The sequence below is a fragment of the Notolepis coatsorum genome (genome assembly GCF_963971535.1).
Source record: "Notolepis coatsorum genome assembly, chromosome: 10".
NCBI classification, from domain to species: Eukaryota; Metazoa; Chordata; class Actinopteri; order Aulopiformes; family Paralepididae; genus Notolepis; species Notolepis coatsorum.
Genome location: NC_140174.1, coordinates 24,930,765 through 24,944,522, shown reverse-complemented (window position 1 = coordinate 24,944,522; position 13,758 = coordinate 24,930,765). Strand labels below are relative to the sequence as shown.

Here is a 13,758-nt window from a genome sequence, read left to right as displayed (position 1 = left end):
GAAAGACGTTTGTCTTGTTTACATCAGGGTCCCCCATTTTCAATTCATAGTAATATTTTATTATTCATAAAGAAACCAGCCTATGCACTTGAAATGAGCCTAATGGCATGGTTTGAACATGGCAATATTGACACACAAATACTGAAAACCACAATGTTACATATAATCAAATACATTTCTATAACTTTGCACCTGGACACTACCATGCAGGAGAGGGTAGTTTACAGTTAGCTGTGATATGCAGCAGTGATGTGGAGCGTGAGTGTGAGAGAGTGGGTGTGTGTGTGTGTGTGTGCGTGTGGGTGGTGGGGGGAGGGAGTTGAGAATCCTCACCGTATAGCTCCCAGCAAGCACAGGCTCAGGGAGGGAGGGGGTGTGCAAGCCATGTACAGCATGGCTGTGACGGAGTGCGTGAGTCAGAGAGATTGTGCAGTGTCCCCCCCCCCTCCTCTTCTCCCTCCATCCGCCCCCTCTGCATCTCCTTGTCAGGCAGTCAGTACCAGAAAAGGACCCCTCCCCCAAACTCGCCACCGTAAAGCCCCTTCGACCGTGATGTAATTATTTCTATACCGACATCCTTCCTGCCAGGATACCTTTTTCATTCACATCTTAACATCTCAATGCGGCTGCCAAATCTGAGGCCCCGGCAACATCACATTATGTATCAGAAATGGTATGATGATGTGCGTGGCGTGTGTTAATATAAAGGTCACAGCGTTGAATTGAGATGATGTGCACTCTCGTTTTCTCTCTCTCTGCCCGACTGACTGACCAACAAACCAACCACTTATTGATCCAGGCATCTCGTTACTTGACATTTGAGGGTCAGAGGTGGCTTGTTATGGCTGGTCTGTTACAACAGCCTATGTGGGACACATACTCGGCAGACATCAACAACTATACTCCTTTCAACAATACACTGTAATATGATATGGTCATAGCTAAGCCCTGCGTATTCACACGTCAGAGAATCCTATTTGTTCAAGGCAGATGAAGAGATAGATGCTCTTGCCTTTAAGTGACACTTGATCACGGATGATAAAAGGAGAAGATATGGTGGATGTTGTATGTTCGGATGAAAAGCCCCTTAACTGTATGGAGAGGGAACTGAGGAATCCCCACAAGAGGATGATTCAACTGAGACATCCTTCAGATGTACTCAGAGAGGTTTAGGGCCGCCCTCGACAAAATCAATTCTTAGTCGACTAGTAGCCTATAGTCATAGGTTTTTATCAATGGGTTGATTTGATCAACAAATCTGTAAAGCCGCTTTTCCCTGCATGCACTCGTGCAGACCCCTTTAAATATGGTGCTTACCAGATGTGCTTATCATTCTTTTTTTTATATACACTTTTTCTCCTCTTTTTCTATTTTTCTCCCATCCCAATTCCGCTGTGCCAATTCTCCCCTCCCATCTTGAACGTTGCTCGCATATGCCCCCCACTGGCCGGTTGTAGGGAGGATAGAAGCCTTGCATCACGTGTCCCCTCCGATACACGAGGAGGCAGCCTGTCACATCTTTTCACCTGCCAGCGCGGACTCTCATTGGCGAGGTGTAACGGGTGGGAGGCTCACACTACCCCCGCCATTTCCTGTCTCTGCTGTGCAGGCGTCCCCAACCGACCTGTAGGAGTCGCTGTCCACAACGTCCAGATTGCCACCCATCGACTTCCACCCGCTAACTGCCAATTGAGTTAGTATGACGGCTGGCCCAAGCCGGAGGCAACGCCGACAGCCGGACCCGGTGTTTCTTGCGTTGGTGACGAGCGCAATATCCACTGCGCCACCCAGCCACCCTATGTGCTTATCATTCTCTAGGAAATAACTAATTCAGCCTGGGAAAAAACAACATTAAAACAACTAGTCAACAAACCAAATCAAATCTCCCCCTGGACTGGACCAATCATGTTCTTACTGAAATAGTCATGGCATACCATTTTCCAGCAGAAACAGAATAGATGTAATTCTGCACGAAATGGTGATTCTATTTCATTTGTGAGAATAAATCTTTATTTATCTTCACCGAATCTTAGCTGCATGGGGGAAGAGTTGACATTCTCCAGCCACTACACATAAACAAGGACATGGATACGCAGTGCCGAAATCCATAATTCTCATTTCAGAAACACTGACTATAAAAAGAGATTTGTGATGCTACCAGGAACAAGGGGCATTCGTTGAAAGCAGACCCCCCCTTTCTATAACAAGAGTCAGTCTGTCTGAGCCTAAACAATATCTGACAGACTCTCTTGGCCTGCTTGTTAATCCGCTGTCCACAACTCCTTGCTGTGGGGTGGGGTGGGGGGCGGGGGGGGCAACGAGACACGTCTCAGTGTAGGGTTAAATGCTTAAGCATCTTACTGGTTGAGGCTGAGAAACCATGTTTTTCAGGAGATGCGTCCGACCAACACCCAAAGGAGGGGCTAAATATAGGAGCACATGTGCGATTAGCAGGGAGAATGAATGAATGAATGAATGAATGAATGAATGAATGAATGAATGAATGAATGAAACTTTATTTAACAGATTGCAGAATGGGTACAATACAGTACGGCTCAATACACACAATTGTTAAGGGGATGCAGACCAGAGAAAGACGTTTGTCTTGTTTACATCAGGGTCCCCCATTTTCAATTCATAGTGACATTTATGACATACACAACATATATGACATCATGACATTTATGGCATATGGACATACATGACATACAGGTATATAGTACTGTTACATTTGTGACATATACGATATGCAAATATACAGTACTGTTACCCATAGATCCTGACAGAGAGTATATACATATGATGGGGAGCAGGGGCGGATTTAGGATTGTAGGAGATCCGGGGCTTAGCCCAGATAGGTGCCCGCGATAGCGGGCACGGATTTTTTTTACTTCGACACCACAATTTTTAACTTATACCACCACCTTGAAAGTGTTAATATGCGTCTTTGTTTACGGTTTGATTATCACTGATACAAAGTAAAATAGTGCAGTGCAATAAAATAGTTAGTAAAATAGAATAAAATAATGCAATAGTGCATTGCAATAAAATAGTTATCATCGTATTTTTTCGGGAGGCCGGTAAGGAGTGCATTACAGTAGTCGAGTTGGCTTGAGATAAAGGCATGGATCTGGTTTTCAGCGTCCTTTTGATTTATAAATGGCCGTACTTTAGCTATGTTTCTAAGGTGGAAGAATTAAGTTGTCAACTTGTTGATTGTGATTTAAAGCTTAGGTCTGAGTCTACCATAACACCAAGACTTAACTCAATCAAATACAGTTAGCAGCTGGATAGACCACAGATGGAAATTAGCTTCTGCTAAATCTGGTGCAAACATATTTTCATGTAACAATGATGAATTGTCAAAAAAAAATAATATATATATATATAATTTTTTTTATTTTCTTTTTTTTTGAAAATAGATTCGGGGCTTTTCAGAAAACATTCGGGGCTTGAGCCCAAGTAGCCACCCCCTAGCCCCGCCCCTGATGGGGAGGATACTGTACATTAGGAGGGGGTGGGTGGGTGGGAGAGAAATATACATACAGTGGGGAGAGAATATATACATACGGTGGGGAGGAGACTGTACATTAGGAGGGGGTGGGTGGGTGGGAGAGAAATATACATACAGTGGGGAGAGAATATATACATACGGTGGGGAGGAGACTGTACATTAGGAGGGGGTGGGTGGGTGGGAGAGAAATATACATGCGGAAGGGGCGAGAATCCTGAATGAACTACCCCAGCACTGGTGAGTGGAGGACTGAGGGAAGTCAATGCTACTTAAAAGACTTAACTCCACTGTACCCCCCCCCCCCCCCCCCCCACCAGACGCATTAAGCTGAGCCACACCCCCACTGGAAATTAATTGTACTGTTAATTAGATTTAATACATTTGGGCTGTGAATGATTCCAAGTGTTAAATTATTTGATTGAATTATGCAATTCCCAAATTGGGAAGTGTTCAGTTGGAGCTTGCACAAAATCACGTGTCATGGGGCGAGAGTATCTGCCAACAAAGGAGAGAGGGGGGATGTGTTCTGTCACTCACAGAGGGGGGTAAATATGAACTGCCTCTGATGCACAGTGTATATATACGAGGAATGTTACTGCAATAAAAAAAATCTGTCAGGCCTTGAAATGAAATGGATTTTTAACTAGAAGGCTCAATGAGTTATATTTGTAACCATACATTCTTACTCATTTCCACCAAGTTGTTTCCAGTCATGCAGCTCGTAGTCACTCACATCCACCAGACGTCTAAATAGAAAATAGACACTGGACGCAACAATCGTTTCCCCCAGTGACTCATTTACTAGTCAAACAACTGCTGCAATGTGAATAAAGTTCCACCTGATGGATTAAATGAGGAACTAATAATAATAATAATAAAAAATAGGAACTGGACATTGTGTCTTTTTTTTTTAATTGCCATATATTTATTTTCACCGCAAATATATCCATCCACACCCATCTGTATTTACCTGCACATGTTTTTTTTTTACGTATCTGTAGATACTATGTATATATCTACGTACATAATCCCTTATATACTACTACCATACTGTCTTTACACATATTAATACTACAACTCTGTACATATATCTGATTAGCACTACACTCAGTAGTACTAATTTATATATCTTATACCCAGTTTAATCACCTGCACATTGTATTGCTGTTGCATTTTACTGCTACATTTGCACTCTGGTTGGATGCCAAATTTCCTTTCGTCGTACTGTACTTGTGTTGTATGATGACAATACATTTAAATGGAATACAAATAAAATAAAATAAGACATTTTCAGGACCAATGAGAACTGTCATTCTGGATGAATAGTGGAACCAACTCTGCCTATTGACTGTATGAGGGCAAATCTGCTCCATATCTCACGTTAATCAATATTTAATTTCATAGCAGTTATAAGAGAGAAATTGGCCATTAACCTAAAATGTTTTCCTGAAAACTGTTACTGTGTCCATAAAGTTGGTCTCTCATTCATCCCAGTTCTAGAAACGTTCCCTTGATAACATCATTAAATTGTGGTTTTCTTTGAGGGACCAATATGCTAATAAAGACTAAATGGTTTTTAGGACTAATATAGCAATAACGTGGATCATGTCGGTTTCGATTTTCCCTTTAAATGGCAAGTAGTTGGCTCTGTGCTTCTTAATTATATCCCAATTTCTTTATATATATATAATATATATTCAGATTAAGTAGATTGCGCAGGCTTTATCGAAGTATCATAGACTTACGCGCTCTAGATCACGTTGAATTCATTTTTTTCTCTTCTATTTTTTTTATGATTACAAAATAGACGTACTCAAGTTGCAGCCCATTAATTAGGGTGCAGCAAAATACTAGGAAGGCAGGGGGGTTAGGGGTAGATTCTGGGTCAACTGATTGGAAAAGGCATCTGACACACTTCTGTGACAGGGTCCACAAAAATGTAACCCTCTCCTTACAAGGGTAGTGCAATGTAGTGTAGTGTAGTGTAGTGCAGTGTAGTGTAGTGCAATGTAGTGTAGTGTAGTGCAGTGTAATGTAGTGCAATGTAGTGTAGTGTAGTGTAGTGTAGTGCAGTGCAGTGTAGTGCAGTGCAATGTAGTGCAGTGTAGTGTAGTGCAGTGTAATGTAGTGCAATGTAGTGTAGTGTAGTGTAGTGCAGTGTAGTGTAGTGCAGTGCAATGTAGTGCAATGTAGTGTAGTGTAGTGTAGTGCAGTGTAGTGCAGTGGGTGTGGGTGTGTGTGTGTGGTGGCGGAGGCAAAGTAAATACACAGACAATCATTTGCTCTACTGTAAGTGTATTACTGTACTTTTCACATACAGATACAACTGTACCGCATCTTTCCAAGTTTCACACACACACATCAACACAGATATTCAATGATTAACCGCGTGGCCCCAAGAGAACCTCCAAACAACAATGTACAATGTTTTTTCTTTTACATTTTATTTTATAGTCTCAAAGACTGAGGGACGGATAGACAGAGAGAAGGAAAGAGAGAAGAGAGAGAAAGATGAAAACACTGCATTTAACGTCACCACATGTAGTGAACCCCCCCCCCCCCCCAAATAACCATTTTGTTTTTCGTTTTATATCTATTTTTGTTTTACCTGGCAACACTTTCACACAAATCATTCAAATACAATATACAGAGGGCTTGTTTTGCTGCACTAGCAACCAGAAGAGAGTTTAACTGGTTATCAATACTGGTCCACGACAGCTACACCAAATTCAACACAGCGACACACACACACACACACACACACCTGCACAACAGCACCACATTAAACGTATCATCTGATAGATCTCCAAGATATGTACAATACGACTGGGAAAGCGTCACTGTGATTTGACCAATTTCTACAACACGACCTGCACAATCTGTCTGGACTGCATCATACCTGTGCATTCACAAACATTCTGCACCCAACACATACGTGCCTTGATCTCAGTCGGGGGGGGCGGGGGGGGGGGCCAGGCAGGCAAATTGGGATTTTTAAGACTGCAGTTATTCCCCCCACCTAAGGCGAACACAACACTAGCTACACATTTGGCGTCTGGCGAGAATGAGAATGTATTTGGAAATGCAGAAGTTTTGATGTCCAAACTCACCACAAACATGAACATGTACATTGGACTCCACAGATACCTTGGAGGGGGGGGGGGGCAATGTACTGGCGGAAATACTAGTGGTACTGTAGTACTTGGCTATAAAGATAGTAAATTCTGAAAGCTGAAACAGGAAGTAGTTCTTCCATACTGTGTGACCACGCCCTTACAAGGAGGGCTAACAAAAATAGTGATATTTGTCATTAAAAATATGTAGATACAAAATAAAAACATTTATAATGATATTTTCAAATTCGTATAACTGCACAAAATAAATAAAAAATATTCAACATTTAACCATAAACCTTTCACCAACAATTGAACTGGACGGAAGTGGTTTTCAGTTTGCATATCCCTGGTTCTCTCCTCAAACCCCTAGATGGACGTTTGATGTAAGTGTGTTTTTATGTAAATTATACAAGTGCCTAAATACTGACTGCATGAATGTATGCATGCATGCATGTATGGATGCATATATGTGCTTACATATGTACGCATGTGCTCTATTGATGCATTTGTCATTTACCTATCTCAAGCTCCGCCATCGTTTCTTGATCATCCAATCACAACTGTTGCTTTTTTTGCCCGAGGGTAGCAAGTTGTGATTGGAGGATCAAGAAAAGAGGGCTTGAGATAGGTAAATTACTGTACATGTACAACATTCACTGTATGGTATTTGAGTTATACACTCATATATATATATAAATATATATATGTGTGTGTGTATATGTCCCACTAAGAGGCCATGATGGTGTCCTGGAAGCCCCACACCTCCAGCAGCGCCACCTGGAAGCTCTCGGCACAGAGGGGAGGGTTGTCGAAGGTGGTGCAGCTGCCCGTGCGGCCGTGGTTCAGCTCTGAGTCGATGTAGAGAGCATTGCCCTCGCCTCCCCCTGGTCAGACAGGGAACAGCAGCAGAATATTAGCAGTTCTCAAAGGGCTGCTGATACTGAATACATATTTTAATTCAGATATGCGTTAATCTAGGAAGCACATCCGCTTTTAATTCAGATTTGTGTTCGTATAGGAAGCACATCCGCTTTTAATTCAGATTTGTGTTAATCTAGGAAGCACATCCGCTTTTAATTCAGATTTGTGTTCGTATAGGAAGCACATCCACTTTTAATTCAGAATTGTGTTAATCTAGGAAGCACATCCACTTTTAATTCAGATTTGTGTTAATCTAGGAAGCACATCCGCTTTTAATTCAGAATTGTGTTAATCTAGGAAGCACATCCACTTTTAATTCAGAATTGTGTTAATCTAGGAAGCACATCCACTTTTAATTCAGATTTGTGTTAATCTAGGAAGCACATCCGCTTTTAATTCAGAATTGTGTTAATCTAGGAAGCACATCCGCTTTTAATTCAGATTTGTGTTAATCTAGGAAGCACACCCGCTTTTAATTCAGATTTGTGTTCATCTAGGAAGCACATCCACTTCGGATCATGATGCTGTGCTCACACCTATCAGTGTTAGGTCAAGGACATCCATTTACACTAATGGAGGAGCAGACTCGCTAAAGACAGATCTGACATTTTCCCTAGTCTATTTCAGCAACTCATTTGACAATCCCATCAATCTAACCCCCAGGCAAAAAGGAAACAAGGATCTCATTGGACTTTGCCATAGCTCAGTGAATTGATCCCTTCCATTACACTGTGCTGCTGCCAAGCCTTGACTGGTTTCAGCAGAGCAGTATTTTATACAAGCCGTATGCTGTTTTATCTTCCATGACAGATAAAGACAGTGTGATAAATTCCACTTTTCTCACCCCTTGCTCTGAATAAAATCTAAGCAAAACCAGAGAACAAGAACCTCTCTCTCTCTCTCTCTCCCCCCCCCTCTCTCTTCCACTCACCCACTATGATGGAGTCAGGGTTGCCGGCCATGAACATGGAGGTGTTCCTGGAGTTGAGGTTGAAGTGACGGGCGGACAGGAAGGGCGACAGGTCTCCTGCAGGCTTCTCCACGGGGAGGCTGTTGCTGTCAGAGTGTTGGCCCTCGGAAGGGGCCGGGTCCTCCTCGCCGACGGTCTTGATGCGGGAGGCCAGCTCGGGGTGGCGAATCACCACCCACTCGTAGCGCTCCATCTCTGGCTTCAGCTAGAGGGGGGAAACAGGTGTTTTTAGGTTTACATTGAGCACGGTCCGGCTAGACTAAACCAGAGTAGCAGACGTCAAAATAACGACGTCGCATATCTTTCTGAACATTCAAGTCAAGTCAAGTGTTCCTTTATCCATCCCCTTGGGGAAATGCAAGTGCCATAGCAGCATGGGGGGGGGGGTGTAGCATAGGTAGTAATAATAATAGAACATAGAACAAAGTGCAAGTAGTATTGATAATAGTGATAACATAGAAGTAGTGAACAGTAGTGAGTGGCAGGATTCAATTACAGTCATTACAGTTAATCTAAGTTAAGTAAAATTTAACCATTATTAATCCCCTTGGGGAAATTCGTTCTCTGCATTTGACCCATCCTAGCTCTGAAGATATTGGACAGAAAATCTAGACAGCATCACCACTGTAATATTCTCCACAAATACAAATGACTAAGCTTTGATAATTTAATTATCTTCTCATACATACGTTTAGTTCATAAAATAATTAATAATACTGCCCCTCCTCCATTGAAACATTTTGTCCTATCGTGTTCTGAGCTGAGAACAAGGGCTTCAAGATCTGCATCAAGAGGTGACTGCAAGGTCCCTCTAAGAAACTCTGCTTCTGCCCAATCCGCCTTCTCCTTCAAGGCCATCAAAGAGTGGAACAGGCTTCCTAGTGACATAAAAAATTATAGAAACTATGATCACTTTGGCTCTGTCACAAAAAAATTGCTCCCGAGTCACCAATGTTGCCAACACTAGGTGGTGCTGTCTGACTTCCTTGTGTAGATGATTACACAAGAGACTCAGTCACTTTTACTTTGTACTTTTGAACTTGTCTTGTATCTTAAGTGTCAAGAATAGATCATTATGTTTGGCACTGTGCTGTGTGTATGTGCATGTTATGTTGCATTTCCATGTGTATGTATTTTGCACTCTTTATGCTGTGTGTATGTTGTCTGGCATTTTACGTGTATATATTTTGAACTCTTGCACTGTTTATTTCATGTGTTTTGGATAGACTACAGCTTCAGATTTAGCTTCTGCTAAATCTGGTGCAAACATATTTTCATGTAACAATGATTAACACTTTCAATGCCAACGACGAGATAACTCGTTTGTTCATGCCGACCATTCATTGCCAACGACGATAGATCTCGTTTTTATTATTATTAGCGATTTGAATTCATATTTCATCAATCTAGCCTCACGTTAGTGCTGCAAACTCTCTGAGCTCCATTGGGAAAATACCGCCCCCTATCGTCTCTCCCTGTGGTACTGCACACCTTTGGAATGGATTGAATGAAACACATGGGGGAAAAAAATCCTGCTTCCTCATTTTACTTCTCAGACAAGTCACCCGAGACGATCGGATTCATTGCCGAGCCCCAGAACAGTGTGGAATACATATTTCCAGTACCCTGCGTTGGATCAATAAACGCGATTGATATTTGGAATGGCGATCAGGAATTGGAATAATCTTTTTGGAGAACATCTGATCTGAGGTAAGGAATCTATTTTACCAGTCTTAGGATAATCAGAGCTTTTTTCACAGATATATCAATGTGTGCCATATGTGTGTGTGTGTGTGCTGATCAGGAAATGAGATAATCGATTTTTCAGCTCGCTTCTATAGCGTGCTGAAGTACACATATACTATCGATAATCTAGCGTTTATTTGAAAACGATTCATAAATAGGCAGAAAAATTACTGTTTTTTGTGTATTCCAGAATATTTCAGTATCAGAATCTTTATATTTTCCTGAAACTTTAAAAAAACTAGCGTTTTTCAAAATGGTATAAAACGGAAATGAACCGATTAAAAAAACAATCCGTTTCGACAATGTTGACTGCAAACAAGTCATTGATAAGCGACGGCCAGATTAGATACATAGCCATAATTTAAGACATAGTTTATGCGTTTGCAAATATGAGAGCTCTATCATTGAAGTGGGTGGTGGCATTCAAGGGGGGTAAGGCGCACCGCATGGCTGGCAATGAAAGTGTTAATGTAAATTGTCTATAAAAAATAAAATAAAATAAATTTAGGAGCAGTGGGCAGCCACACATAGTGCAGCACCCGGGACCAACTCCAGTTGTAATGCCAGTACCTTGCTCAAGGGCAACGGCAGGGAACCCAACGTGTCTTTTGGTGTGGGTGGAAACCAGAGTATTCGGGAGGAAACCCATGCAAACACGGGGGGAGGCCGTAGGCCACAGGAAGGCCCCCCTGCTGGGGTTTGAACCCAGGACCTCTTGCAGTGCTAACCACTGTGCCACGGGGCCAGTGGGATGCACATTCAACCAGGTCATTTCACAACATGGTCAGACCTGTAACGGACTTCTCTGTCGTATAAAATTATTCAGCGGTCAGCGGTACCTCCGGCTTGGTCAGTCGTCCCTACTAACACAATTGGCAGTGTTAGCGGGTGGGAAGCCGGTGGGGTATGTGTCCTGGTCGTTATAAACTGCGACTCCTACCGGTCGGTCGGGGCGCCTGTTCAGCAGGGAGGAGATCTGGGGGAAATAGCGTGAACCTCTGCACGCGTTACGTTCTGTGAAACCCCCTCCTCGCTGTCAGGTGAAAAGAAGCGGCTGGCGACTCCACATGTATCGGAGGAGGCATGTGGTAGTTCTACACCCTCCCTAGGCCGACAGTGGGACAATGCGCGCAACGACCAGGAAGGGACTAAAAATGGGTGAAAAATACAGAAAGCCCAAAAATAAATATAATAAAAAAAAGGTGAGGTTTATATTCCTAAACTACCAACCTCATTTGGGTGTTAAAGAGAAAATCGACTTTAAAAAGGCCCCACAAAGTCAGCGAGAGTCGTTTGCGGTCAATGGAGCGATCGCTGATTTATTTACATCCCTGGTTTAAAGCCCCGCTCTTTGCTCCTCTAGCGACACGTCTGATAGGTGATGTCATCCCCTGCTCTGTGTCTCAGTGTCTGTGGGTGTCAGGTGAGGGCTCGATCAGATAGTATCGTAGATGCTCGGGTTACACTAGTATCCCGAGAGAGAGAGAGAGAGAGAGAGAGAGAGAGAGAGAGAGAGAGAGAGAGAGAGAGAGAGAGAGAGAGAGAGAGAGAGAGAGAGAGAGAGAGAGAGAGAGAGAGAGAAAAACCCGTCCAATCTTTCGCCGTCGACTAAAGACACACTTCTTCAATCATTATCTGAAATGGGGGGGGGGGGGGGGGAATGGGGAAAAAACTCTAACCTTACTGTCATGCACTTGTCCTAATAACCTACACTGTAACACTTTGATGAACATTGTTACTCAGCTGATAGAGTTGTACCCTTCCTGCTGTCTTGTTGTACAAAACTTGTAAATCGCTTTGGATTAAAGCGTCAGCTAAATGACTAAATGTAAATGTGAGAGAGAGAGAGAGTGTGTGTGTGTGTGTGTGTGTGTGTGTGTGTGTGTGTGTGTGTGTGTGTGTGTGTGTGTGTGTGTATGTGTGTGTGTGTGTGTGTGTGTGTGTTTGTGTGTGGTGTGTGTGTGTGTGTGTGTGTGTGTGTGTGTGTGTGTGTGTGTGTGTGTGTGTGTGTGTGTGGTTGTGGTTGTGTTTTCGGATGAGCCGACTAAAAAGAGTCCACAGCTGCGCGTCAACACAGATAGCTAGGTTCAATAATTCATGCAGAAGGAATTAAGAGTCCATTTGCTTTTTCTAACCCAGGTGTTACTGCGAGTAATATTCATTTCAACCAGTCATAACCCTAAAAGGATGGCGTGTGGATGTTTGTCGAGGAGGGGAGCGCCTGATGACCTCTGACCCGCCAGATGCTCTTTTCTTCAAGGAGTGGATGGGAGCCTGAGAGGGATAAGGAGGCCAATCACACCGACACCCGCTTTAGATCACTGAGTGGATGGCGCCCTCTGCTGACCATATCGAGCCCTTGTTCAAAATCAATGCACATCATTTGTAGGTATAGAAATCTTTGCATAGGGGGGGGAAGGTGAATGCAAGATCTACCCAAAGAGCCTCCAGAAACTACACCAATGTTAAAGAAAGCGGACTGGAACACAAAAAAAAATAAACAGGACAAGTATTTTGAACAAACTCACCCTGAAGACGAAACACTCCCCCGTGCCAAAGAAGCTGAGCTTGTTGCCCCCTCTCTTACGCTCCTCCCAGTCGGTGGAGAGGAAGGCCCCACACACCTGGACAGACAGGAGAAGAAGATGTGGTGAGACCAGGGGTCATTACAGTCGGGGGGGGGGGGGTTGGATGGTCGGGGGTCGACTAATCTCGGTTGTGACTCAATCCAATTAAAGCGACACCTATGTGATTGCCATATGTCCTTTGACACACTGAATCATAGGAGATGTGTTTAGAATAGACGCCTAATTTCCAACACATGACGCACTGGTGCCGTGAGTCCCGGCAGATTACGGTGACCAAAGCCAAGGGGCCAATAAGGAACTAGAAGAAGCTGATTGGCTACGGCAGCTGGAGGCCAAAGGCGGTAGCGTGGGAAGTGAAGTGTCGTGGTAAACCCTGGCTAAGTGCACATTGCCACAACAGAGCTGCTCTGGGTACAGATGCATTTACCATTTACAGATGCATTATAGGCTGCTTTCATTTACTGAACCCTCCACCTGCTGACACTGTGACACATTTATGCTTTATGCTCATTTTATCTTTTAGATTAGATTAAATGTGCAACATCATCATACAACATAGGGGTGGAGGAAAAAAGAGATCGCTATATATACGACGATCCCAATAAAAATGATTGGAATGAGGTGAACAGACTGGAAACATGATCGTATTAGACACATATATATATATATTTGTATTGCAGATGTTAACAAAGTTTTCCATTGGGGACATGTATATCTCTGACCTCTGTCGTGGAATATATTATCATGTCATTATAGACAGCTTGACTGGTTCACTCTGACCAGCTATGTAATGTGCTCAGATACTGGCAGACACTACTGTCCCTTTAATGTGGGGAGAGGATGACTTTTGACCTAATCTTTTTCTCTCCTAGCAAGGATTGTTTAGCATTCCACATAACAAAC

At 43.0% G+C, this 13,758-nt stretch overlaps 1 protein-coding gene across 1 annotated transcript in view; it reads right to left on the bottom strand.

The window, feature by feature from the left end:
* Positions 1-6,069: 6,069 nt before the first annotated feature.
* Positions 6,070-13,758, bottom strand: part of tbc1d24 (TBC1 domain family, member 24) — a 47,258-nt gene continuing 39,569 nt past the window's right edge. The window contains exons 5-7 of the mRNA XM_084322464.1: positions 12,796-12,891; positions 8,483-8,726; positions 6,070-7,514 (exon numbers count right to left, since the gene is read on the bottom strand). Of these exons, the coding sequence (XP_084178590.1) occupies positions 7,357-7,514; positions 8,483-8,726; positions 12,796-12,891 (498 nt within the window). The 3' untranslated portion in view covers positions 6,070-7,356. The remainder of the gene's footprint in view (positions 7,515-8,482; positions 8,727-12,795; positions 12,892-13,758) is intronic.